At 38.3% G+C, this 27,179-nt stretch overlaps 4 protein-coding genes across 4 annotated transcripts; 2 read left to right on the forward strand and 2 right to left on the reverse strand.

Moving 5' to 3' along the window:
• Positions 1–634: 634 nt before the first annotated feature.
• On the reverse strand, positions 635–5,293 carry LOC116864905 (olfactory receptor 52E8-like). The gene is made up of 2 exons (XM_032852717.1): positions 4,365–5,293; positions 635–683 (listed from the first exon to the last, which is right to left on the reverse strand). The coding sequence occupies exons 1-2, from the start codon at positions 5,285–5,287 to the stop codon at positions 635–637; spliced, it is 972 nt and encodes a 323-aa protein (XP_032708608.1). The 5' UTR covers positions 5,288–5,293.
• Positions 5,294–10,205: 4,912 nt separating this feature from the next.
• LOC116865393 (olfactory receptor 52E4-like) lies at positions 10,206–11,137 on the reverse strand. The gene is given in 2 exon segments (XM_032853663.1): positions 10,206–10,663; positions 10,666–11,137. Coding segments are annotated over 2 exon segments (930 nt in total).
• Positions 11,138–15,129: 3,992 nt separating this feature from the next.
• On the forward strand, positions 15,130–16,086 carry LOC116865394 (olfactory receptor 52E8-like). The gene is given in 1 exon segment (XM_032853664.1): positions 15,130–16,086. A coding segment is annotated over 1 exon segment (957 nt).
• Positions 16,087–23,266: 7,180 nt separating this feature from the next.
• On the forward strand, positions 23,267–24,198 carry LOC116865395 (olfactory receptor 52E4-like). Its single transcript, XM_032853665.1, is given in 2 exon segments — positions 23,267–23,738; positions 23,741–24,198. Coding segments are annotated over 2 exon segments (930 nt in total).
• Positions 24,199–27,179: the final 2,981 nt, after the last annotated feature.

The following is a 27,179-nucleotide window of genomic DNA, read 5'->3' on the forward strand; positions in this document are numbered from 1 at the left end:
AATGGGAAGGAAAGAAAGAGAGTGAGAAGAGGAAAGACAGAACAGAGAGGGAAGAGGGAGAGGGAAATGAGGCAAAACAGAACAGAGTGGGAAAAAAAACAGAAGAGAGGGAAACGAATGCAGTAATATCTCAATAAAATAAGTTGTTTAGTTTTTTAAAAAATTTTCCTTATCATTAAAGTAGGTATGCTTGTTGTGAAAAAAAATTAAAAAACACTAAAATATGCAAAATTACCTGAAATTCTACCAATTAGAAATTTAATATAAAATATTTTGGCTTATGTCCTCCAAATTAATATTTGTATCATATATAAATGTGTGTTATTAATTTAATGAAGGGTTTTAATCAATAGAGCCAAGCTCAAACCTTCCCAACCTATATGTTTAAATACATATAGCAGCAAAGCCTATATCCAACTCACCGTCTTCAGGAATAGCCAATATTGAAAGAATCTACAAACCTGACCAAGAACTGCTCCAAGCATGTCTTAGCACTATAACTGGGGTTCAAGGAAAAAAGTTTATAATGAGATTGAAAATCATCTCCCTGAAGGGGAGTAGCTGCTCTTCTGCAGCCACACGGGATGAGAACATGAATGACAACGAATTCAAAAGTTATCAGACATAGGTGATATCACCATAGGCAGAAAAAAGCACAGGGGCAAGGGAATCCCTTGGGACTTTCAAGTTTCTCCTCTTAGCTTTCCAATTTGAAAGAATTGCTCATTCTCTAACAACCCACTTTTTCTAATTATTCTCTTGCCATCAGTCCTACAAGAATAATATCTGAGCCAACCTATAATTTCTCCAACTCATTACCCATGGTTGGTCCATACTCTGATGATTGTGCCATTCTTTTCCAGCAAATATCATTTATTTGATTTAGAAGTTAGGTCAGCCACTGAACACTTATTTAAAATTAAGTTTGTGGTCAGTAATGTTTTGCATCTGTAAATCTCTTACCCAAGAAGCTTATATTCTGGTTGCATAATTAATACTAACCATGTATGAACATACAAATAACTAAGTTTTAACATACATGAGGCCAAGTTTAGAGCTACAGAAATTTAGGGAATTGGTGAGTTTTCTAGGCTTCCTAACTCAATTTCCTTTAGATGAGGCTTAGAAGAAGTTGGCACAATAAAAACTGCAAGGTAAAATGGAAACATACATCATTTGAGGACATCACAGAAAGATTATGTACTGTGGTTAGCCTAGAGAAGTATAAAATCATGAGATACTGACTTTCTTCTGAGAAAGGAAAAAGCAGCTCTAATATCTGTCAGCTGATATCTTTTCTGGCACAAACATCTTGATTGAGGACGTCCACTTAGTATAAACAATTTCACTAAGTATGAGCATCTTTTTTTTTTTAAGATTTTGTTTATTTATTTGAGAAAGAGATAATGAGAGAGAGAGAGAGAGTGAGCATGAGAAGAGAGAAATCAGCAGGAGAAGAAGACTCCCTGCAGAGCAGGGAGCCTGGTGCAGGACTTGATTCCGAGACTCCAGGATCATGACCTGAGCCACAGACAGTCACTTAACCAACTAAGCCACCCAGGCACCCAAGCATGAGCATCCTGAAAGCATCTACTTCTGGAAAATATCCTCTAAAAACTCCAAATCCAGTATCAAGCTCTTCCTTGAACACTCTTACTGAGACCCCTACCATCGCACCACTGTGTGTGGTGTCTCTCATTAGAGCAGGTGATGAATCCTCCTATTTTAAAAACTGTAATTGTATTCCTGGTGACTGTTGGCTAGAAAGCCGTAATATTCCCTATGTAGAAGACTATCAGTTGGTCCACATGTTCATCAGTAACTGGTGTTCTCAGGGTTTCTTATCTGAATAGGTTCTAATGTTGCCTTCTTGTGTTTTAGTATACATTTCCCTGAAGCCCAGTGATGCTGAGCATCTTTTTACATATTTATTTGCCATCCATACAATTTTCTTTGGTGAAGTGTCTGTTCAAATCATTTCTCCATGTTTTAAATTGGGTTGTTTCCTTATTACTGAGTTTTGAGAGTTCTTGTATATTTTGAATATAAGTCTTTCACAATGTATATGTTTTGCACATTAAGGTTTTAATTCCAGTATAGTTAACATACAGTGTTGTATCAGTTGCAGGTGTACAATATAGTGATTCAACACTTCATATGACACCCAGTGCTCATCACAAATGCCCTCCATAATCCCCACCACCTATTTCACCCACTCACCTCCCCTCTGGTAACCATTAGTTTGCTCTCTACCATTAAGAGTCTGTTTCTTGGTTTGTCATTCTCTCTCTCTCTCTCTCTTTTGCTCATGTGTTTTATTTCTTAAATTCCACATATGAGTGAAATCATATGGTATTTGTTTTTCTCTGAATGACTTATTTCACTTAGCATAATACTCTCTAGCTTCATCTGTGTTGTTGCAAATGCCAAGATTTCATTATTTTTATGGCTGAATAATCATATTTATATATATATATTTACCACATCTTCTTTATCCATTCCTCTATCAGTGGACACTTTGGCTGCTTCCATAATATGGCTATTATAAATAATGCTGCTATAAACATCAAGGTGCATGTATTCCTTTGAATTAATATTTTTGTACTTTTTGCATAAATACTCAGTAGTGAGATTACTAGATCATATAATAGTTTTATTTTTAACTTTTTGAGGAACCTCCATCCTTTTTCCACAGTGGCTTCCAAGTAGGTTTAGAGGAACACACCTCAGCATAATAAAGGTCTTAGATGAAAAACCCAGAGTGAACTTCATACTCAGTGGGAAAAAACTGAGAGCTTTTCCCCTAAGATCAGGAACAAAACTAGGCTCTCCATTCTTACCACTTTTATTCAACATAGTATTAGAAGTCCTAGCGACAGCAATTAGACAACAAAAAGAAATAAAAGGCATCCAAGTTGGTAAGAAAGAAATAATATTTTCACTATTTGCACATGATATAATATAAACATATACATACATAGAAAACCCTAAAGATTCCACCAAAAAAACTACGAGAACAGATAAATGTAAGGTAGCAAGATATAAAATCAGCATACAAATATCTGTTGCATTTCTATATACTAATAAAGAAGCAGCAGAAAACAAAATTAAGAAAAAATCCCCACTTAACAATTGCACCAAAAATAATAAAGTACATAGGAATAAACATAACAAAAGAGGTTAAATTCCTGTACTCAGAAAACTATGAAACACTGATGAAGGAAAAGGAGATGACACAAAGAAGTGAAAAAACATTCCATGCTCATGGATTGGAACAAGAAATATTATTATTCAGAAATCTACAGATTTAATGCAATCCCTATCAAAATACCAACAACATTTTTCACAGAACTGAAACAAACAGTCCTAAAATTTATATGGAACCACAAAAGACAATGAATAGCCAAAGCAATCTTGAAAAAGAAAAACAAAGGACAAAACTGTACCACTGTCTTTCACCATACACAAAAATAAATTAAAAAACGGATTAAAGACCTAAATGTGAGGTGAGACCTGAAACCATAAAAATCCTAGAAAAGAGCACAGGCAGTAATTTCTCTGATATAGGACAGAGCAATGTTTTCCTAGATCGGTCTTCTGAGGTAAGGGAAATGAAAGCAAAAATAACCACAATCCTGATTTCTAACACTTGTCTGCAAAAGGAAGCAAAAGATTAGCAGCAGACCTGAAGCCATTTTTTCTCTTCTACCACTGAAAGATAGCAGTCCAGTTTCATCTTTTTGCATGTAGCTGTCCAGTTTTCCCAACACCCTTCATTGAAGAGATTCTTTTTCCCATTATATTTTCATTCCTCATTTGTTGAAGTTTAGTTGACCATATAATTGTGGGTTTACTTCTGTGTTTTCTATTCTGTTTTATTGACCTATGTATCTATTTTTTGTGTCAGTACAATATTGTTTTCATTACTATAGCTTTGAAGTATAAGATGAAGTCTGGAACTGTGATTGCCTCCAGCTTTGTTTTTCTTTTACAAGAAAGAAAATCCATGCTGTCTTCTGCCTGCCCTCCTGTGAAGGTGGATGCAATACTAAGCATCATACTCTCATCTGAAAACTTGTGAATATAATAATGATTTTATAGGACTACCTTGATTATCAAAGAGGATAAATACAAGCACTTTGTAAAAGATGCAATCCTTAAAAATTGTAATATTATCACCAACAAATTCATTATTATCTGTAATAATAAAAGATTACAGAAAAAAGAAATGTTTTTTTCTGTTTGTATTTATCTTTGCTACTTCTCTTCTATAGTTTTAGAAAATAACCCCCTTCTAATGAGCAAATGGAGTAAATATGAACTATAATTCTAGGAATACCAATGGTTAACTGACTTAAAAAAAAAAAATTCTCAAAACCTGCTCCCTAATCTGCTTGGTCCTGACCCCATAGATTACAGGATTCAGGGCTGGTGGAACAACCACATATAGGTTGGCCAAAAGGATATGGATACACTGGGGGATATTATGGCCAAAACGGTGTGTCAAGAAAGAGAAAAATGCTGGTGTGAAAAAAGCTAAGATAACACCAATGTGGGAGCCACAGGTGTTGAGAGCTTTGAGTCGAGCCTCCCTGGAGGGCAGACAGAACACAGCATGGAGAATCCTGGCATAGGAAAGTACAATAAGAAGCACATCCAATAGTAAAATAGCCATATCCCCAAAACCAAATATTATATTGACTTTGATGCTGGCACAGGCCAGACGGGCAATGCCCATGTGTTCACAGTAGGTATGAGGGATGATACGGTGGCCACAGAAGGGCAGCCTCAGGAGAAGAAACACCAGTGGGATCACCATGCATAGGCTCCGCAGAATAGCAATGCCTCCAATAATACAGATAATTTTGCTGGTGAGGATCATGGTATACTGAAGGGGTTTACAAATGGCTATGTAGCTGTCAAAGGCCATGGCCACCAACACAATGCTCTCCATGGCAGTGAAGAAATGGATGAAGAACATCTGGGAAAGGCAGCCTTTAAAAGATATATCACTGAGCCTGAACCAGAAGATGCCCAGCATTTTGGGGATGGTGGCTGTGGACAAGCCCAGGTCGATGGAGTCCAACATGGCCAGAAAGTAGTACATGGGCTCATGGAGACTCTGTTGAGTCTGGATCACAAACAGGACAGCAGCATTCCCCAGGAGTGCAACAAGATATACAAAGAAAAAGGGAAATCCAATCCAAATGTGCACACCTTCCAAACCTGGGATACCCAAGAGGAGGAGTGAAGAAGGATGGAACTGAGTGTCATTAAGTATAGCCATTCTTTCTGCCACAATTTTTGCACACTTCTGTTGTGGATGCAATTATTGACTTCACATTAGTGAATTTTTCTCCTCTTCTCCCTTTGTCCAGATTTCTGATAAAATGCAAAAGAACATTTTTTTAAACTTTCTATTATTATGTTCAATTTTGATTCCCTCATTCTAACTCAGAAAGAAGTAATTATTTTAGTCAACAGTACAATATTATATACTTTGAAATTGCTGAAAGACTATATCTTAAGTGTTCTCACACCAAAAAAGAAATTGATAATTATGTAACATGATAGGAAAAAACTATGGTGGTAATCATACTGTAATATATAAATGCATCAAATCAACACACCATATACCTTGAATTTAAGGAATTTTTTATGTCAGTTATAACTACATTTTTTGAAAAAGGAAAGAAGATTAAAGACACTCCTCACTTTGTGTAATCCTCTCCTGAACATCGAATGGTACCAGAAGCAGAACCAGCCTTAATCTGCTGCCACTGTACCTAATAAGAAAACTGACAAAAAGACAAGAGGTATAGTTTAAATTCAAACTCTGGAGTGTAACCAGAAATAAATGAGAAAGATTAAATTCCATAGTCTGTGTATCTGATCATGTTCCACATATTTTTACTTAATGTGCATAGTTCTTTGTTTGGTGTTTGTAATCCCAGTCATTCCCCTATTAGGGAATCTAAAAACCCCAAAATGTAGTGTACATAATCCTCTGTGTTCATATGCATGTTGTGTGCATATTTGTGTTTATACATTTCTATGGGCACTTGTGAATACTAGATGGTCTGGTTCTTAGAGCAGAAGAAACAATTTATCTTTGTTTATTCATATGCATGAAAAAAACTCCACCACATAAAAGTTGTCAATTTAAGAAATTCTGAAATAGAGGAACTAATTAAAAAGAGACAGGCCAAGAGGCACCTGGGTGGCTCAGTTGGTTAAGCAGCTGCTTTTGGTTCAGGTCATGATCTTAGGGTCTTGGGATCAAGCCCAAAATTGGGCTCCCTGCTCAGCTGGGAGTCTGCTTCTTCCTCTCTCTCTGTCCCTCTGCCCATCCCCTGTGCTTGTATGTCCACACATGCACATGCACTCTACCTGTCTCTCTCAAAAAAATAAATAAAGTCTTAAAGAAGAAGAGACAGAAGAGCAAACAATTTCAGTGTCATATTTCAGAAAATAAACAACTCAGTTCCTATCATAATTTGTTCTTGAAAAAAATTACCTATCAGATTTGAAAAATAATGACTAGGAGAGGGAGATAGTTGACAAAAATATTTTACAGTTATGGTTAAACATGACTTGAGAGATTATTTTAAACTAGGTAAACTTATCATTAGGAGAGTAAATATACCCAGTAAACAAAATGTCCAGATATAGGCCACCCGGGGGAAGGAAAACTAAATATTCTGGGCAAAGTTTCAAATATATCTCTGCTTTATACCCATGGGGAGAGGGCAGGAACATCTTAGACATCGTCAAATTCAGCTCCTACCAAGAGTCTATCCTACCTCTAATGTCTTTACTGATGCCTCCCTTAAAGTCACATTGGAAGGGGAAGTATCAAATGATTTCATTTTATAGCACTCATCCAGAATATGTGGGAACTCTGAACTTATTTATATTAAATTAAAAATTTAAAACAAAAAGGAAGAAGTTCATTACTTCACAGTTTATTTGGGAAAAACTAGTCCCACAGAAAATGTAGAGCTGATTGAATGTGATGCATGCAATTGTGCAGAAAGCTTTGATTCAACCTTAGGAATACTTGGGTTTTGGTGTAAGTCAAAACTGACAAGGCTCCATTAGAGAGAAATGGAGGCCACTAAGTGGTAAGAAAGATAAAATTCCGAAGATGAAATTTAAAAATTGCATTGCAAGTGTGTGTTAGGAGTGTGCACAGAATGCTGTGAATGTGGAGGTGGAGCAAGAAAAATTACATGAAGGAGATTAGTTCTGAAGCTAAGAACTCACAGAACAATTCTTAACTCTAAGGTGCTACATGAAATTATATCCACCAATCCAGCAGCCATTTCCTTCATGTGTCGTCCCTTTATTCTACGTTATTCCACCAACCTCCACTATACCCACTGTATCCACTTTCCCATTTCCTGGAACTGCTGGCAGAAGGAAGAGAGCTGGCGGACACCTACTTTCCCATACTCACCTAATCTTGCAGTCTCATGGCTATACTGCTTTCATGCCCCTTATTAATTTTCTCAGATGCTTCATCAATCTAGGTCTCATTTCCAAAAGAAGTATATCCCTCAGGGCCATCCATCAAGATTCATTTATTCACGAATTCATTAATTCAGAAACACTGATTAGTCATTCACCTTTACTATTCCTGACACAGTTCTAGAAATAGAGAAAGCAAGTCCTCACCATTTTGATACTCACATTTATGCAGCCATACGAAGAGTCAGAAACAATGCGTAAACTGATACAGGATGCATTTGTGCATCTCTTTCCACATCTCACCTTTTAGTTTTACATGTGAGATTTTGCACAGTCATAAGTATAAACACACACAGGCAAAAGTGTAGCCTCAGGAGGTTAGGAATATGAGTGTACACTCTCTCTCTATCTTGTTTTCATTTTCATCTTTCCTCCATCTCTCCATACTATCTCTCCATACTACCTTGCCATAAGCTCTTTCCTCATCCCTTTTGCTGTTTTTTTACAATTTAATCATGATATGACTTACGTTGTTCTCTAAATCTCCAAGAAACATTCTGTGGTATTTTCTTGGGACATGTCTTATTATGCTGAATAGAAGATGTTTATATCTTTCTTAGCCCCACTTCCCCTGGGACGGGGATAAATAATATCCTGGAGATCCATTCCCATGGACCTGTAACTATTGAACCTGTCTGACAGCTGCCAGGAAATACCCCTCAATAGGGTGTATCTTTATATGACCTGACTCAAATCTCATTTACTATGAGCAGCCTTTTCCCTGGGCTATTACTCAAAAACAAGTAGAAATTACTTAACATTGCAGCTTCCTGAAGCAGGAATATTAATTGGACCTAAAAAGAGACTGAGATAAAAGGAAAAAATGGGGAATGTATTGACCATACAGAGTTTTTCAAAGTTCTGAAATAATCCTAAACTATAAAGCCACATACATGCAATGACCATGTACATGTCCAGGAAGGACCTGAGAAATCTCTAATCTGTCATCTCTGCCTGACCTTGAAGAAATAATATCAAAATACAGAATACAGTTGATTATACTAGAAAATATCTGGTGCACTCAAGAAGCCATTTCTACCCCCCCATCTCTCTCCTTCTCTGTCTCTCTCTCACGCACACACACACACACACACACACACACACACAAATAAGGGGTGTGTGGGGTTGTCGTTACATTGCAGAATGTAATTTTTTTTCACAAAAAAACAACAGAAAAATATCCCTAAGAATATAAAGTTTGTATCATACTCAATAATGAAAGACTGAAAACATTCTCCCTAAGATCATACACAAGACAAGAATGCCTGCTTTCAACATTGCTATCTAACATTGTACTGGGAGTTCTAGCTAGAGAAATTAGGCAAAAAAAAAGCTCATTCAAATGTGAAAGGAAGGAGTAAACTATGTCTATTTATAAATGATATAATCTTATGTAAAGAATATTGTAAAGAATATACCAAAAAATGTATTAGAGGTAATAAATGGATTCAACAAAGTTACACAATACAATTTTAACATACAGAAATCAGATGTATTTCCATATACTAGCAATGAATAATCTAAAAAAGAAATTGAGAACAAAATTCCATTTACAACACCATCAAAAAATAATAATATATATATTAAGGAATAAATTCAACCAAGGAAGTGTGATATTTTTATATTAAAAGCTATAACATACTGCTAAAGGAGAGCAAACTATACCCCCTTGATATATCTGGAGTTTAGAAATGGGAATACATATTGGAAATCTACAGGATTAATAAATTATACTGAGATTGTTCTGAACTTGATATCAAGACTGCTTTTGTCTTTATCATATAATGATCCTAATTTCTTCTCGAAATTTTCTAAAATCATGAATGAAAACAGTATAGCAAACTAGGTAAATATTAGGTAGAATTCAATTGGAACTAGACACAGCACATATACAATTATTGACATCTAACATGACTTAGTGTCAAGTGAGAAAATATCATGTATCCTTGATCCTAAGCTGTAGTCTCACACATTCTTCAAGTCACAGATACTTAGTTTACTGGAGAAACAGGGACGATGAGATAGAAAGAGATAAAGAGAGAGGGAGAGAAGGCAGGAGGAAGAGGGAGGGAGAAAGAGTGAGGGAGGGAGGGAGGGAGGAAGGGATGGAGATGGGAGGAATCAGATTAGAAAGAAGAAAGGGAACAAGAATAACAGCAAGAACAAGAAAGGGAGCATTAAAATGCAAATGAGTAATGACTCTGGAGAAGGAAGACAAAGCTTGAGGATTAATATGCAGAATATACTTCTATGGAACAGATGTTCTAATTCAAAAATTGTCACTCAGCCATGGCTTGCACTTTATTTTCTTCATCTACAGAATGACATCGTTGGATCAGTGTCCCTTCAGGATCTAAGCTTAGCTAAAGAGAAGACACAGAGCAATGGGGAGAGTTCTCACCCTTTCCCATCAGGCATTCTACTCCCAAACCACTGCTGCCTCCAGGACACCTTCCTTTTCCATCAGCGCTTTCCCTTTGTCCACTTACATGGGGTGGGTGAGCAGAGTGGGCAGCAAAGGTGGTTTTGGCTTATCTGCCAACTCTAAAGGAATTCCAGTAACAAATAAAAATCTGGCTACTACTACCTACTCTAAAGGAAATCTAAAACAGAGGTGAGATTATTAAAATGTGGGTAGTATGTGCCTGTGTTTTCCAAGTGTTGGCACAGAACTCTTATTTCTGTACAAATATCTTCACAACCCTCTCTCGGATCTCCTTGGTCCTGACTTCATAGATGACTGGGTTCAGGGCAGGTGGGACAACCACGTATAGATTAGCCAAAAGGATGTGGATATAGCGGGGAATGTTTCGACCAAAACGATGCATCATAAAAGAAAAAAATGCTGGTGTGTAAAAGCACAGCATGACACAGACATGAGAACCACAGGTACTGAGAGCCTTTAGTCGGGCGTCCCGAGAAGGAAGGCGGAAAACAGCTTGAAGGATAAGCACATAGGAGGAGGCAATCAGGATCACATCCACAATGATGTTGGAAATCACCATGAGCCCATAGATAATGTTGACCTTGATGAGTGCGCAGGCCAACCGGGCAAGACCCATGTGCTCACAGTACGTATGAGGGATGATGTGATGCCCACAGAAGGGCAGCCTCAGGATGAGAAACACGGAGTCACCAGAATGACGTTTCTTCCAACAACAACAGAGGCCAGGATGCCAATGGTTTTATGCGTGAGGATCATGGTGTACTGGAGAGGGTTGCAGATGGCAACAAAGCGGTCATAAGCCATGGCCACCAGGAGAACAGTCTCCATGCCTGTGAACATGTGGATAAAGAACATTTGAGCAAGGCAGCCCCCAAAGCTGATCTCTTGGAACTTGAACCAGAAGATGCCCAGCATTTTGGGGACGGTGGATGTGGACAGACCCAGATCGATCATAGACAGCATGGCCAGGAAGTAGAACATGGGCTGGTGGAGACTGTGTTTGGTCTTGATCACAAAAAGAATGGTGATGTTCCCCACGAGGGCAATCAGGTACACGATGCAGAATGGGAAAGCAATCCAGATGTGGACAGTTTCCAGTCCTGGGATTCCTAGCAGGTGAAAGAAGGGGGGATGGAACTGGGTGTCATTGGTGGAAGTCATGCTTCAAGCAAGTGTCACTGAATTCCTGTCAAAGTGTAGGGATCTTATTCTCTTTTTGGTCTTTTTCTTATCAAGGTCCTAAGAAATGAAAAGAACTTTAATTCGTATGCGAGAGGCAAGGGCAGAAGAGGTTGGTTACAAACATTAGACAGTCTCTTCTTTCCAGAGGGTAACTGAATAAAGTAGTGCTCTTCATACACATTGTTCTGAGATTTTTCATTGGCAATATTATCTGTGCCTTAAATTAATCATAATATGAGATATTTGTAGGAACTGAAAATACTTCACATTGCAGTACATATCTACTCTCCTTCAATACCAGGTCCTCCATGATAGTCTTCTGTATGAAACATTCTGATATGATCTCTACATCTCTTGTAGTTTCCTATAACATACATATTTTTCCTTTCCATTTTTTCCCATTTTATTCAATTTTTATTATGATAGACTACACATAACATAAAATTTACTATCTTCACCATTTTTAAGTCTAAGTTTCAGTAGCATTAAGGAGATTCTTGTTTTGTACACCATAACCACTATCTCCAGACTTTCTTCATTTTGCAAAAGCTGAAAATCTGTACCCATTTACAGTAATTTCTCCATGGTTCCCTCTCACCATCTCTAGTCACTACCAATATACATTTTTTTAAAACTCTCCCCTTTTCACACATGTGCCAAGGTCTTGTAACCACCATTCTACTTTGTTACTGTTAGTTTTGCCTTTTTTTTTTTTTTTGAGATTCCACATAAAACTGAGATCATGCAATATTTATCTATGTGACTGGCTTATTTTACTTTAGTATGATGTCCTTAGGTTCATCCCTGTTGTTGAAATGGCAGGATTTCCTTCTTTTTTAAGGCTGGATAATATCCTATTGTATGCATAGAGTACATTTTTAAAATTTCTATCCCCAAATAGGAGTTTAAGTGAGCAAAAGTAAATGTTAAGCTTTGAAGTTTCTTCCTCATAGCTGTTGACTTCTGCAACCAATGAGAGAAATGAGACAGCAAATCTGATCTGATGCCTGGAGCTGGAAGAATGGGAAGTGATTATTTAATGCACACAGGATTTCATTCTGGAGTGATGACGTTTTATACAACTAGATAGTGGTAACAGTTGCACAGTGTTGTAAATGTACTAAGTGCTACTGAGTTGTAAACTTTAAAATGACTAAAATGCTAATTTTTATGTATATTTCACAATAAAAAAAGAGTTGCTGGAGATATATATAGGTATATAGAGATATATCTATATATACCTATCTTCCAAAGAATTAGTCCAAACATTTCATAGACTGAAAACAGAACAGAGTTGCTGGAGATAGAGATAGAGATAGAGATAGAGATAGAGATAGAGATAGAGATAGAGATAGAGATAGATAGAGATAGAGATAGAGATATATTCCAAAGAATTAGTCCAAGCATTTCACAGACTGAAAACAGAATAAGGAAGAAGGAAGGAGAGAAAAAGATAAAATATTAATGATCATAAATATTATGTGAAATAACAAAAACTGTCAATTGACTGAGTAGCAGACAGCAAGGTTCACTGAAATTTCCCTAGAGCTTTCTCTTTGGCTGGTGTAATGACCAAAGGGACTCCCTATTTTTTTCATTTCAATGTCTCAGACTACCTGGCACCTGAAGACTTCATTACAAATCCCCTCAACACACACAACAACATTTTGTTAATACTTCTTAGTGTGTATTGAGGTTATATATATATATGTATGTAAATTTCAGCATCTGAATTCAGAGTTGTTAAATGACTCCCTAAGATGTAAGATAGGGAACTTGGTAAGTTTTTCTGATCAGTGAGTCTACAATATATGCTTAAGATTGTAACTGGTTTCATAGAAATTGAGTTAAGACCTAGAGTATTGGGGTAGGGAATGAAATGGCACAGATCACTGGTCTGGGGAGATGTAGGAAGAAGACTAAGCTGGGAAAAATTTGGAAAGGAAATATCTGCTAGGCACCGACACTCGTTCAGGCACATAAAACCTCATCCAGCAAGAATAGAATCAGAATCCATTCCATACCACAATGCCAGTGATATTAAATGCTATTACTTTTGCTTCTTTTTCCTATACATATTGCCTTCATAGTGAGTGAGATACAAAGAAAAAAAAAGTCATAGTAGGCAATTAAGGATAGAGTAATGAGCTTGAACTCCCTTATAGTTAGACTGATTCCACACATATCCCTGATATGAAAAAGGATACAATATGCTGATCAGCTGTTGGTCTCTCTCTATACTTTACATTTCAAAAGGATTAAACTGAATTCAACCTTGATTATTGGGAGACCTGACTTTACAACTGATACCATGACCCAAGAGAAGAGAAGAGGTGAAAATCATAGCTACAGCAAAAACAAAAAATATCTTTGGAACTAAATGAATAGATGTATAGAAAGGAATTTTGCCTTACCTAAGAGAGGTCTGGCCTTTGTTCTTGGCTTCTAGGAAGTAATCTGTCATATCTGATAGGAGTTTAGGGCGGGGGTTGCTCAAACCAGATCTTAATGTGAGGGGACTGGCCATACATAAATAACAACAATATAACTTAGGAAGAAGACTTTGGGTCATGTGGCATCAGTCTGAAGATTGAGTTCAACCATCTGTGCAATAAATCAATCATGTATACATAATGAAGCTCCAGTAAAAACTATGGACACCAAAGCTAAGGTGAGCTTCCCTGGTTGGCAATACGACTCTATACATATTGTCACACATTAATGCCAGGAGGGTAACTCATCCTGACTCCATGCAGAAGGACAATGGATTCTTTATATTTATAAACCTCACACTCTGCCCTGAGCATCTCTTCCTTTGTCTGATTTAAATTTTTCCCTATAATAAACTGTAACCATGAGTGTAATAGTTTTCAGGGAGTTCTGTGAGCCCTTCTAGTAGATTACTAAACTTGGGGGTAGTTTGGAAAACTTCCTGAACTGGCAGTTGATGTCAGAAGTGAAGACCTTATCAGGAACTGTGCCTTCAAACTTTGCTGTGTAGCCAGCTCCAGAGCGCAGATCAGATTTAATTATCACATTTTCCTCTCAACAGCTATAGAAGTCAACAGGTTCTTCAGAAAGAACTTCATCTGGGAAAGATTATCATTCCTCCTTGACAATTTATCTTAACTTCCTACTTGGGAATATCTTAATTTTGGATATCTGAACCCTAAGAATTTTGTGGGTCTGCTGCTAGATTCTCAGTTCTGTTCCATTGTCTCTTTTTCTTTTTCTTCTTTTAACAGTAACACTGCCATAATCATCACAGTTTTGTAGAAAATTTCAATAGATGATATGGCAAATCTTCCCGATTCTTAGCTCTGAGGTAGTTTGGTTATTCTAGGTCCTTTGTTTCTCTACTCTTTATTTTTCCTTCTCCCTCCTTTCACTATTTCAATGAACAAGTTTGCAAAGACAGATCCACATTAGTGTCACAAAGCTTAGTTTCACCTAATTTCACATCTTGATTATGCTGCTTATTAGTATAGTAAGTAATGGGAAGTTAATGAACCTGTCAAAGTCTCACTCTTCCATAAACCAGACACCAGCAGAACTTGTGCTATGGAACTGTGGGGGAGAACGAAATGAGATAATATTGGAAATAATGACAACAACAATGCCAAATTAATGATAGCCATGACTATCATGGCAGTTTTTATTATTCTCAATTTTATTATCTCCTAATATTGTTTATTTAGTGCATTTAATTCCTCTGAACCCATAATTTCAAAAAAGACACAGTGTTAGCCTCTACCTGGCTCATTAGCTTCTCACACTTGTGGTGTACATCAGGAGTGATACTGGAATTACTTATGGAGAGCTGAAAAAGACGAAAGAATCAAAGGTTTTTAGAAAAATTTATTTCCAAAACCAATCTTTTGTTAGGAAATATTTTTATTTTTAATTTTTGTAGATCTCAGTTCAACATGAATGCATTGTCCAATGGGAAACAGCAATAACTTTTGAAAATCATGCCATCGTCAGCCTACAGAATGTCTTCTTTCAACATCACTGACTCTCACCCTTCTTCATTCCTATTGCTGGGGATTCCAGGGTTGGAAATTGCACAAATCTGGCTTGGATTTCTCTTCTGTGCTGTGTATCTGATTGCTCTTGTTGGAAATGTTATCATTCTGGTTGTTATCTGGATTGAACGTAGCCTTCACCAACCCATGTTCTACCTTCTGGCCATGCTGTCAGTGATTGACCTAAGTCTCTCTACTACTACTATCCCCAAGATGCTGGGTATCTTCTGGTTCAACCTTTAGGAGTTGTGCTTTGGATGCTGTGTTGCTCAAGTCTTTTTTGTCCACTTTTTTACAGTCATGGAGAGCATTGTACTTCTTGCCATGGGTTTTGATCGCTATGTGGCTATTTGCAAACCCCTCAGGTACAGTATGATCCTCACCGACAGAGTCATTGGTGTGATTGCTATGGTGGTGGTTCTAAGAAGCTTATGCATGATTGCACCCATCATTTTTCTCCTCCTGAGGCTTCCTTACTGCGGACATAGAATCATCCCTCATACCTATTGTGAGCACATGGGAGTGGCACGTCTAGCTTGTGCCAGCATTAATGCCAATGTCTACTATGGTCTTGGGAATATTTCTATCTTGTTTCTGGATGTGATTCTCATCATTATCTCTTATGCTAAGATTTTATACGCTGTCTTCCACCTCCCCTCCCAAGATGCCCTCCTGAAGGCTCTGAATACCTGTAGCTCCCATATTTGTGTCATCTTTGCCTTCTTTGGTCCAGCTCTCTTCTCCTTTCTCACTCACTGCTTTGGTTATGGCATCCCCAAGTATATCCGTATCCTTCTGGCTAATCTCTATGTAGTCATACCCCCTGCCCTCAACCCAGTCATTTATGGCATCAGAACCAAGCAGATCCAGCAGCAGGTACAGAGTCTGTTTGTTGAAAAATGATTGAATGAGGGGTAATTCATTCAGTTTATGAAGGCATAGAGTCTGAAAAGACAAACATTTATGATAAAATTAATATAAATTTCTCTCACCAAAATTAATTGTGTGTGTGTGTGTGTGTGTGTAATCAGAAAAGCATATTGTTTGTAGTTGTTGGAAGCATATATGTGTCTTTCTAACTGTGAACCTGCAATGATATCCTCTATTGACCCCTGGCATAGAATATTACATACAAGAGTAAATTTGAAGGGGGAGAACTTTGATTCGGTGAAATAACTTTCTGTTAAAACTGTGTGGTGTTCTAGATATCTTACAAGTAATAAGATTTCTTTCATACAGGTGTTCAACTAGAGATCACATAGTCAATGACAGGTATTGAGTGAAATGCAAAAATTTTCTATAAGTAATAAAGTACTGCCTAAAAATAAGTAGTATAATTTTTACTAAAGACTTTGGAAACAAAAGATGGAAATTAGACTAGACCTTTTGGTATTTATTTTTTCCCTTTCTGTACTTTCAGGTTTCTGATTCTTTGAAGTTCCTTATTAGCTTAATCCCTATATCATACACTCTCATTCTTGAACTGGCAAATTTAATACTGTATCATATGGATAGCCCTTCTTGGAGTTAAAAAATACATATGGAACAAATGAAAATTGTAAAAGGGAATATTTGTCAACAACTAATAAAGTAATTTAGTTTAAAACACAGACAATAAAAATAGATAATATTACTTAACAATTAGAGTCATATTTTGGATTAAAAGCATACAGTGGTCTGAAGTTTACTGTATAGAAAATTGAATATTACTGAAGTTTATGAAGTGGTGAGTAAAATGATTGTGTGGAATTTTAGAAAGTCTTATCTCGTACTAGATTTGGGAAGGGTAAGATATAGACAATTAGTGAAGCACAGTTAATTTTCAGGTATCTTTGTGATTCAAGAAGAACTAGAATTTGGATAGTGGTAATGCAAATGAAGATGAGGTATCTGGTGTGAAATAGGAGACCTGGCATATCCTTTAGCTACAAAGTAGCTGGAGACAGCAAGGATGAATACTTATTTACCCTTTTTTTTTTAAGATTTTATTTATTTGATAGAGATCACAAGTAGGCAGAGAGGCAGACAGAGAGAGAGGAGGAAGCAGGCTTCCCACTAAGCAGAGAGCCCGATGCAGGGGTGGATCCCAGGACCCTGGGATCATGACCTAGCCAAAGGCAGAGGCTTAACCCTCTGAGCCACATAGGCGCCCCTTTTTTACCCATTTTTAACAGGATGGCTTTTGCTGGGCGTTGAAATATGTAAGAAGAAAAAAGAAAATTATTCATGAACATCAAAAATGCAAACATAAGAAATGGGATGGAAAAATAAGCTGGACTGTAAAGAACCTTAGAAAATTTGGAATGTTTAAAAGTGAGTATAACAGAGGTTTCTGAAATGGATGAAGGCAGTATAAAAAAAATGCAATCTTGGTTTTCAAAAACAGCAACAGAAAAGAAAAAATGATAAATAAGATCAAATACAGTGAAATTTTACTCCAGGAGTTACCATACTAATTACTTCACCCAATTCTATGCTAATCCCAGTGATTTTTGTTAATTTAATATACAAAACAAATGTTTTTAAAGTATATTACTAATGATGATCATTCAATCTCAGTGAAATGAGTTAATATTGAGGTAACAGTAGAAGAGAAACAATAAGAACTAACATGTCCACAAGTTCTTATAATCATCCAATTAATTTTACATGTAGGAGTTAGTTTCATATTCGTTATCCCTTAAAGTAATGAGGTACCAAATACCCCTTGACTTAACCATGGAATCTCTCTGGTCAGTCCCTAGTATGAAACTAAATCACACATGGAATCTTACCCAGCATTAAAAAAGAAGGACCTCTTAATTCTACTCCTGAAACAAATATTGCACTGTATATTAACTAAAATTTAAATTAAAAAAAGAAATTAAAAAAAGAAGGTAATCCTGCCATTGAAAGAACACAGATGAACCTGAGGACATCATGCTAAAGTGAACTATGACAGTCATATAAAGACAAATGCTGCATGATCTCAGTTTTATAAGGAATTTTTTTAAAAAGGCCAAACTTACAGTAACAGAAAGTAGAATGGGGTTGGGGTAAAAAGAGAGATAAAAAAATTAAAAGTAGAATGGTAGTTGCCAGGGGAAAGGGTGAGGGGGCTATGGGGGAGTTTTAATCTTTGCAAATGAAAAAGTTCTAGAGATAAATGGTGGTTATGAATGTGCAATGATATAAATGTACTGAACTGTACACTTAAAAATGGTTGAGACAGTAAATCTTATGTTACATATATTCTACTACAATAAAATTTGGAAAAAATTAGGAAAGGTAGGAAACACTAAAACCCAAGGAAAAAATGAGTATGTTATAATAGCAGTACACAACAATATAAAAATAAGAGACCTAGAGATGGTATCTGGATGATTTTTAAAGAAGGTCATCATAGAGGGCATGGGAATTGGGGAGAAAGCCAAAGGAAAGTGGAAATGAGCAGCAGCTTATTTCCTAAGTAGGACTTTTGATCACCAAAGATGGTGTAATGGTTTGGAGAGTCATGAAGTAGAATTAAAGGGTATGTGGACATTCACTGAAGGACTTTCCCAATAGTGGTGTTCATAATTTATCATTTAAAGCCCAGAGTATATAATGGATCCACAGAGGTCATAAAAAGAAATATTAAGTAAAAATTAGATTTGATTTGGAAAGATAAATGTTGATAGAGTAGGGAGGATGGATACCATGAAGGAGTGACCAGAGAGAGGCTAGGGAGTAAGGTTTTCATTCATCAAAAAGAGAGGAAATGCAAAGGAGAACATAGCAGCAGATCTAACCAGAATTCTTTTGGATCACAGATATTTTCTTCTCTTTCTTAACCACTGAAAATTATCTGAACTTAGAAGATAAGAAACTGGTTTTCTAATGTATTCAATTGTCCTCCAGTCTTCCTGTCTGTACTCAGGAAAATTCTGCTTTATGGCCTATGGTACTAGCAGGTCTACTCCATCGTCATCCAGGGCAGGAGACTCCAAGTAAACTAGACTTTGAGCTCTAGCTAGATTCTGTTTTCTCAGGAGAATGTAGAGTTTCCTTCACCTTCTGCCAAAAGAGCTAAAACACATGAAATCCCCTCTCCAAAGACTGTTTACAATTAGTTAGAGGTTGTAAAGGAACTCTTGTTGACTTGGAAGAGAGTTGATACTATTATCGACAGGTACAAACACTGTTTAAATAAAATAGAGTTGCTGCCACAGTCTAATATATTTATTTTGGTGGTCCTCATCTTTTGAAACCACAGTCATAACCCCAAACTTCAGCAGGATTCACACATTTATTATATTAAACAAAGCAGAAGTGTCACTAGTGGCAGTTTCCTAAGAAGACACACTTTGAAGACTTAATGGTGTAAAACTTAGTATTTTCATGGCTTCTGAAGGGAGCAGAATCAATATCATTCCCTGTACAGACTCCCCTTCAGGATATTTCCCTTCCTAACAGCTCAGGAGACATAATCTCCCCTGAGCTAGGAGTTATATCTGGTCTGGTGATCTGTCTCTGCAGAAGCAGTAGGGAGGAACAAAGAGATGGGCTTAATGACCCATGAGCCCAAGTTTATGCCCAGAGGACTCTTGGGGATTCTGGATCATGCCTAGAATTAGGGATGTCCTCTTCATTATAAAGATTCTCTCCATGTGATAGGATGGTCTTGGGACCAGGAGGCTTGAAGGGGCTCCCATCACCATGTGTAAGCACATGGGCTCATGCTGTGATACTGCTCCAAGCAAGGGCTGGGAGAGGAAATATTAGAAAGGTAAGGATACATGGACAGGGGAGATGAGATCCTACAGTGAGGAGGAGAAAAGGTAAATGAGGACAGAGAGGACAATGGCCTCTCCTCTGCTTAGGAGTTCTCCAAAGCCTCATTGTCCATTCTCTTCACAAAAGAACACAACAGAGCACATGGGATTGCAACAGACATCAGAGTTTGAGCACAGAGATATGCCAACAGGTAATATGCAGGATTTCTCTCTCTTTCTCTATCTCTGTCTCTCTCTCACTCACACACATATAGCTCACATAGTATACTCCTCACAGCTAGAAAGCCACAGATAGTTTTACAGTAGCATAACTTCATCTGCTATCACCAAAGAAATGAAGACTGCTCTGATTAGCCAATTGTTGGTAGGGAAGCAGACAAAGCAACTAGGCTTGCTGTGGTTCATCCAAAGCAGAAGGAAGCTACTGCAGGCCGCTATCTTATGTGTAAGGTTAGATGTGGAAGTGTGACTGATGTCACATCCAAATGAAATGATGTAGGCATTATACATTTGCTCTGCATTATTATCTTATTTTTTCCCCCACATATCCTGCTTTAGAGATTGTCAGTTCTAACATGGCCACCTCGTGGGCCCACTACTTTATGGCAACATACCCAAGCCTTTTTTATTAGAGCCCAATACATCTGCTAGCTCAGCCACATCCAATGTTGTCTGCCAAGTGGCCCATTCATGACAGTGCCTGAAAGAAGGTACCCACACCCATCAACTCTTAATTCCACCCAGTTTGACAACTCTGTAAGAATGAGAAAGAAAACAGTTTGCTTTCAAACTGAACTGTATTGGTTTATGTGTGCTTCTATAGAGTTATAGAAAATATGTCTAAATATGAAGCCCCATCCTACTCATTCACTTTGGGATATTTTGTGTCATCCCTCCCTCCATACTTCCTTTATTTCACCTTATAGCCACCATGAGTTATTTATAAATAATAAACTTTTACAAAGTTATTTTGTAAGTTATTTGCACTAATAGGTAACATTTTTAGCTGTTTAGAGTTAAAAGAAAAATAAAATTTGGGGAAAGACTAGTAGTTTAAATAACTACAATTTACTGAATATATCCTATGAGCTAGTCCTTTACATGCATTGGTCTTATATGTGTTTAAAACAAATAGCATTAGATAGAATTTATTCACCCAATTTTACAGAAAATAAAACTGACTAAAAAGTAATTTGTCCAAGAAGCCTCAGTTAGTAGATGACATAGCAAGACTTCAAGACATATTTGAATGAATCTGAAGCCCATATAAATCATCTATAATATTTTAATATTAGAGGCAATGGAAAAGGAGCCAGCAGGTTAAAATAAAAATCACAACTTCAATAAATTGAGAGTTGGTGGGCACTAAAACAGAAAGATCTCTAACTAGTATCAATTAAGCTTTTAAAGTGGACTCTGGGTCTGGGCTCTTTGTCAATGTGCACATCTAGAAAAAGATGAATTTACTGTCTTCCCCTCCAGGAAAAATCCTTGAGCTCATTGGCCCCACACTATTTGCCATTATTTGTGGCACACAGCTGCAGCGGAAGGAAGTCAAGCTTTCTGACCAAAACTGTGAGAGGGTAGATGTCCTCTTGAATTTGAACTCTACTGTCAGAAAGAGTTCCCTCTGCCACTCCCCTGGAAAACTCCTCCTGAGCTGGAAGTCCTTGTAAAGCAGCTGCCCTGAAGATGGGGCTGACTGCAAACTGTAAATCTGTTGTGTCCTCCTTAGCTGCTTCCTCAGACTCTTCTAAGCTCCAGCAACTATTGCTCTCTGGTTCTCAGCCTTGTATCGACCCCTCTACACTGGTAAACATTGTTTTCTCCCTATACATGATCAATTTTATCTCCAGCTTCTTTGGGGACCAGAAAGGCTCCTCTTTCTCACATAGGATCGGAGACTATTAACTTGCTTGCCTGGGTGTTACTACTCTGCAATAACTAGCCAGCAATGGTATATGCAACCACATACATGAGAAGAATTAGTTTTAATAACTAACTCTGTCTCTCTCTCTCTCTCGCTTGTGCGCGTGCACACACACACACACACACACACACACACACAAAATCCCAATTTAGCTATTCAGCAGCTAAATTGTAAACTGGGAACCATACCTTCCTAAGGCAGTGTTAGGAATACTAAAATGAATATCCCCTGCTTCTTTGTCCCAAAGCAATAACATTTCTATTGGTAGAGAATAGGTAAATACATAAAGTCATGTTATACTGGATTCATCAGAATTGTAAAATATACTTGCAACACAAAACTTAAAAGAAAATAATTTTTCTTTATTCATTTTAGGGATCAGGGAAGAGTCATTCACAACACCTTCATTTCTGAGTTATTGAAATTTGTTAGTTATTTGATTTAGTCATACAAGAAGCTGGGCAAAACTTCAGGACAATGTGTAATTCTGTATGGTCATTATTCATGTTATATGTTTTAAGGAAGATGAACATAATCTAACTGATAAGCAAAAGGCAATTTATTAGAAGAATATCGGGGCAGAATAAACTGGAGTCTGGAGGTATGGGGTGGGAAACCAAGTTTTTCCATAATATTAGAAAGCATCAAAAACAACAAAGGTCTCAGAGTAAAGACAGAATGAGGAAAATTCAAAGGTCATCTGATTAACTTCCCTTATGTCATGTGACTATATGAGATCCATGAGGCAAATCGTTACATTTATATTAGATCAAAAGACAGACAGTGGTATAAGTCAGCCATTTTCGTTTGACTTTGGATTCTTTAACAATTTGTATAGCAATTTCCCAAAAGTAAACAATGGACTATTTGGAAAAGAAATGGAGACAAACCATGAGAGACTGTGGACTCTGAGGGTTTTGGAGGGGAGGGCGGTGGGAGTTTTGGTGAGCCTGGTGGTGGGTATTATGGAGGGCATGAATTGCATGGAGCACTGGGTGTGGTACATAAACAATGAATTCTGGAACATTGAAAAGAAATTAAAAAAATAAATAAAATTTTTTTAAAAAATGGAAAAGAGTACCAAAACAGTAAGTATACACTATAATGTGAAATACTGTCAGTTCCTTCAAAGATCTCACATTATTACAAAACCTAAAGGCACACTTAATAGCCCCTATACTGAATCTCAGAATAATAATGTGTATGAAGAGCACTACTTTATTCAGTTACCCTCTGGAAAGAAGAGACTGTCTAATGTTTGTAACCAACCTCTTCTGCCCTTGCCTCTCGCATACGAATTAAAGTTCTTTTCATTTCTTAGGACCTTGATAAGAAAAAGACCAAAAAGAGAATAAGATCCCTACACTTTGACAGGAATTCAGTGACACTTGCTTGAAGCATGACTTCCACCAATGACACCCAGTTCCATCCCCCCTTCTTTCACCTGCTAGGAATCCCAGGACTGGAAACTGTCCACATCTGGATTGCTTTCCCATTCTGCATCGTGTACCTGATTGCCCTCGTGGGGAACATCACCATTCTTTTTGTGATCAAGACCAAACACAGTCTCCACCAGCCCATGTTCTACTTCCTGGCCATGTTGTCTATGATCGATCTGGGTCTGTCCACATCCACCGTCCCCAAAATGCTGGGCATCTTCTGGTTCAAGCTCCAAGAGATCAGCTTTGGGGGCTGCCTTGCTCAAATGTTCTTTATCCACATGTTCACAGGCATGGAGACTGTTCTCCTGGTGGCCATGGCTTATGACCGCTTTGTTGCCATCTGCAACCCTCTCCAGTACACCATGATCCTCACGCATAAAACCATTGGCATCCTGGCCTCTGTTGTTGTTGGAAGAAACGTCATTCTGGTGACTCCGTGTTTCTCATCCTGAGGCTGCCCTTCTGTGGGCATCACATCATCCCTCATACGTACTGTGAGCACATGGGTCTTGCCCGGTTGGCCTGCGCACTCATCAAGGTCAACATTATCTATGGGCTCATGGTGATTTCCAACATCATTGTGGATGTGATCCTGATTGCCTCCTCCTATGTGCTTATCCTTCAAGCTGTTTTCCGCCTTCCTTCTCGGGACGCCCGACTAAAGGCTCTCAGTACCTGTGGTTCTCATGTCTGTGTCATGCTGTGCTTTTACACACCAGCATTTTTTTCTTTTATGATGCATCGTTTTGGTCGAAACATTCCCCGCTATATCCACATCCTTTTGGCTAATCTATACGTGGTTGTCCCACCTGCCCTGAACCCAGTCATCTATGAAGTCAGGACCAAGGAGATCCGAGAGAGGGTTGTGAAGATATTTGTACAGAAATAAGAGTTCTGTGCCAACACTTGGAAAACACAGGCACATACTACCCACATTTTAATAATCTCACCTCTGTTTTAGATTTCCTTTAGAGTAGGTAGTAGTAGCCAGATTTTTATTTGTTACTGGAATTCCTTTAGAGTTGGCAGATAAGCCAAAACCACCTTTGCTGCCCACTCTGCTCACCCACCCCATGTAAGTGGACAAAGGGAAAGCGCTGATGGAAAAGGAAGGTGTCCTGGAGGCAGCAGTGGTTTGGGAGTAGAATGCCTGATGGGAAAGGGTGAGAACTCTCCCCATTGCTCTGTGTCTTCTCTTTAGCTAAGCTTAGATCCTGAAGGGACACTGATCCAACGATGTCATTCTGTAGATGAAGAAAATAAAGTGCAAGCCATGGCTGAGTGACAATTTTTGAATTAGAACATCTGTTCCATAGAAGTATATTCTGCATATTAATCCTCAAGCTTTGTCTTCCTTCTCCAGAGTCATTACTCATTTGCATTTTAATGCTCCCTTTCTTGTTCTTGCTGTTATTCTTGCTCCCTTTCTTCTTTCTAATCTGATTCCTCCCATCTCCATCCCTTCCTCCCTCCCTCCCTCCCTCACTCTTTCTCCCTCCCTCTTCCTCCTGCCTTCTCTCCCTCTCTCTTTATCTCTTTCTATCTCATCGTCCCTGTTTCTCCAGTAAACTAAGTATCTGTGACTTGAAGAATGTGTGAGACTACAGCTTAGGATCAAGGATACATGATATTTTCTCACTTGACACTAAGTCATGTTAGATGTCAATAATTGTATATGTGCTGTGTCTAGTTCCAATTGAATTCTACCTAATATTTACCTTGTATGGTGTATAATTTACCTTCAAATATACAAGATTTCAGAAAATTTGGAAATAGAAATCAGAATCATTCCTTGGTTACGCACAAAAGCAGTCTTGATATCAAGTTCAGAACAATCTCAGTATAATTTATTAATCCTGTAGATTTCCTCTACATAGTTCCATTTCTAAACTGCAGTTATAAAGAATGTGGTTTGCTTCAAACTAGATCAAAGGAGCACTGAGCTTTAATTTGTGACTGACCGTGGCACTCTTCCTAAGAAATCAGAAGTTTCCATCATATCCTCTGTTTGAGAACCATTCTCTAGTTTTTCATGAAAATAAGTGAAATACTCAAAAGCATATCAGGGTGGAATATCAGAAAATCATGCAGATATAGGCAAGAATACAAGGACAGCAACAGTACCTAATTCAATTTCTGTAAGTTGGTCAATTTCTCTGAATCTGGGCAGCTCTTGGCCTGAGATTTGACACTGGCAAAGCAAAATTCTTGCGTTCTATAGCACCCTATGAAATTTCCTTCATCCTGGGAGCATGAATAAGTGGTTTGTTTGTTTGTTTAGTTTTTTTTTTTTTTTTAGCCTATCTCATGGCCCTAAAATTTTGTGGGAACAAAGTATTTTAATGTTGGAAAGTTATTAAAATTCTCCTAATCTTTCTCTTTTATTTTACAAATAAGAAAACCAAGGTCCAAAGAAAAACAGGAACTTGTGTACATAAAATAAATGTATTTTAGCATCATTTTGATGTAACAAGAGTATATCACTGATATATACATATCTCTTTGACCACAAACTCTTAGCCTTTTAAGACAATTAAGTTGAATACATTTTATGTGTGTATGTATGGGAGGCTCCACTATTGGTTCCATGTGGAGATATCTAGGAAAGTGGGAGAGAGAGCAAGTAGCCTAGGATTGGTATTAGTGATGAGAAAGAGGTGACTACAGAAACTCTAAGTGCAGGAGCAAGTAGAAAAGTTAACAGAGTGACTGAAATTGGTACAGTCTTCACCTGTGTGGTCCATTGGTGGTGAGTGGTAAAGATTGGTCAGTTTCCTGCTCATCCATATCTGTACCACATATAAGCTCACTAAAGACAGAGATTTTTCTTCTGTCAATCATATGAAAGGAATGTTAAAGTAACTTTCTGGTTAAATCTATATATGATATTGGGAAAATTCAGTATAAAAGTAATAGTGTACACAGTGTGGATTGGGGTTCACAATAATGCTGGCCCTGAGATGGATCAAAGCACACTACTTAGACCTCACTCGGCAGAAGCCATGTCTAAGGCTCCCTTCCCAGGGCAACTGTCTGCTTTGGAGTAGCTTCCTCAAAATTTTCTAAGTCCGCTTCTGGTACATGGTGTTAGGGTCCGTGATCAAAGGAATGAGACTGATATAAAGTGAAAATCAAACAAAACTTCATTTCACGCCAAGCATCAAAAATCAAACTGACCAGTCAGGGATGTCTCTTACGAAAAGATGACAACGATGATTCCGACAAGGTCACTCCCAAGAAGGCCGCTCCAGACGAGGATGCTCCGCAGATGAGGCCACTCCCCGGTTGGAGCCACTCCCAAGAAGAGGCCACTCCCAAGAAGGCCGCTGCTGGTGAGGTCGCTCCCCGGACAGGGCCACTCCCAAGAAGAGGCCACTCTGGAGGAAGCCGCTCCCAGGATGAGGCCGCTCCCAATGACAAAGAGGTGATGATGACAGCGCCGATGATGAGGACAACACTGATGACACAGACTCTGCTCCCCATGACACCACTCTGACAAGGCTGCTCTGGCGAGGCTGCTCCCCAGACAAGGCTGCTCCCGAGGCCGCTCTGGAGGAAGCCTCTTCCCTGATGATGCTGCTCCTGCAGGGCTGCTCACCGAGGAGGCCTCTTCCCAGACGAAGCCACTCCCTGGAATGACACAGCTCCAGCGAGGCAGAGGCTCAGGGTTCGCGTCGAGGTTGCTGGTGTCTAGGCCGTTCCCTGTGGCGCCGCTGCCTAGGGTCGCGGTGTGTGGGCAGGGCCGCTGGCGTTGGGGCCGCTGGCGTCTTGGTGCCGCAGGCGTCTCAGGGCCACAGGCGTCGGGGCCGCTGGCGGCCCACGACCGCTGGCGTCGGGACCACTGGCGTCGGGACAGCTGGTGTCTCGGGG

The sequence above is a fragment of the Lontra canadensis genome, unplaced genomic scaffold, assembly GCF_010015895.1.
Source record: "Lontra canadensis isolate GAN:19392208 unplaced genomic scaffold, GSC_riverotter_1.0 scaffold7, whole genome shotgun sequence".
In the NCBI taxonomy this organism is placed as follows: domain Eukaryota; kingdom Metazoa; phylum Chordata; class Mammalia; order Carnivora; family Mustelidae; genus Lontra; species Lontra canadensis.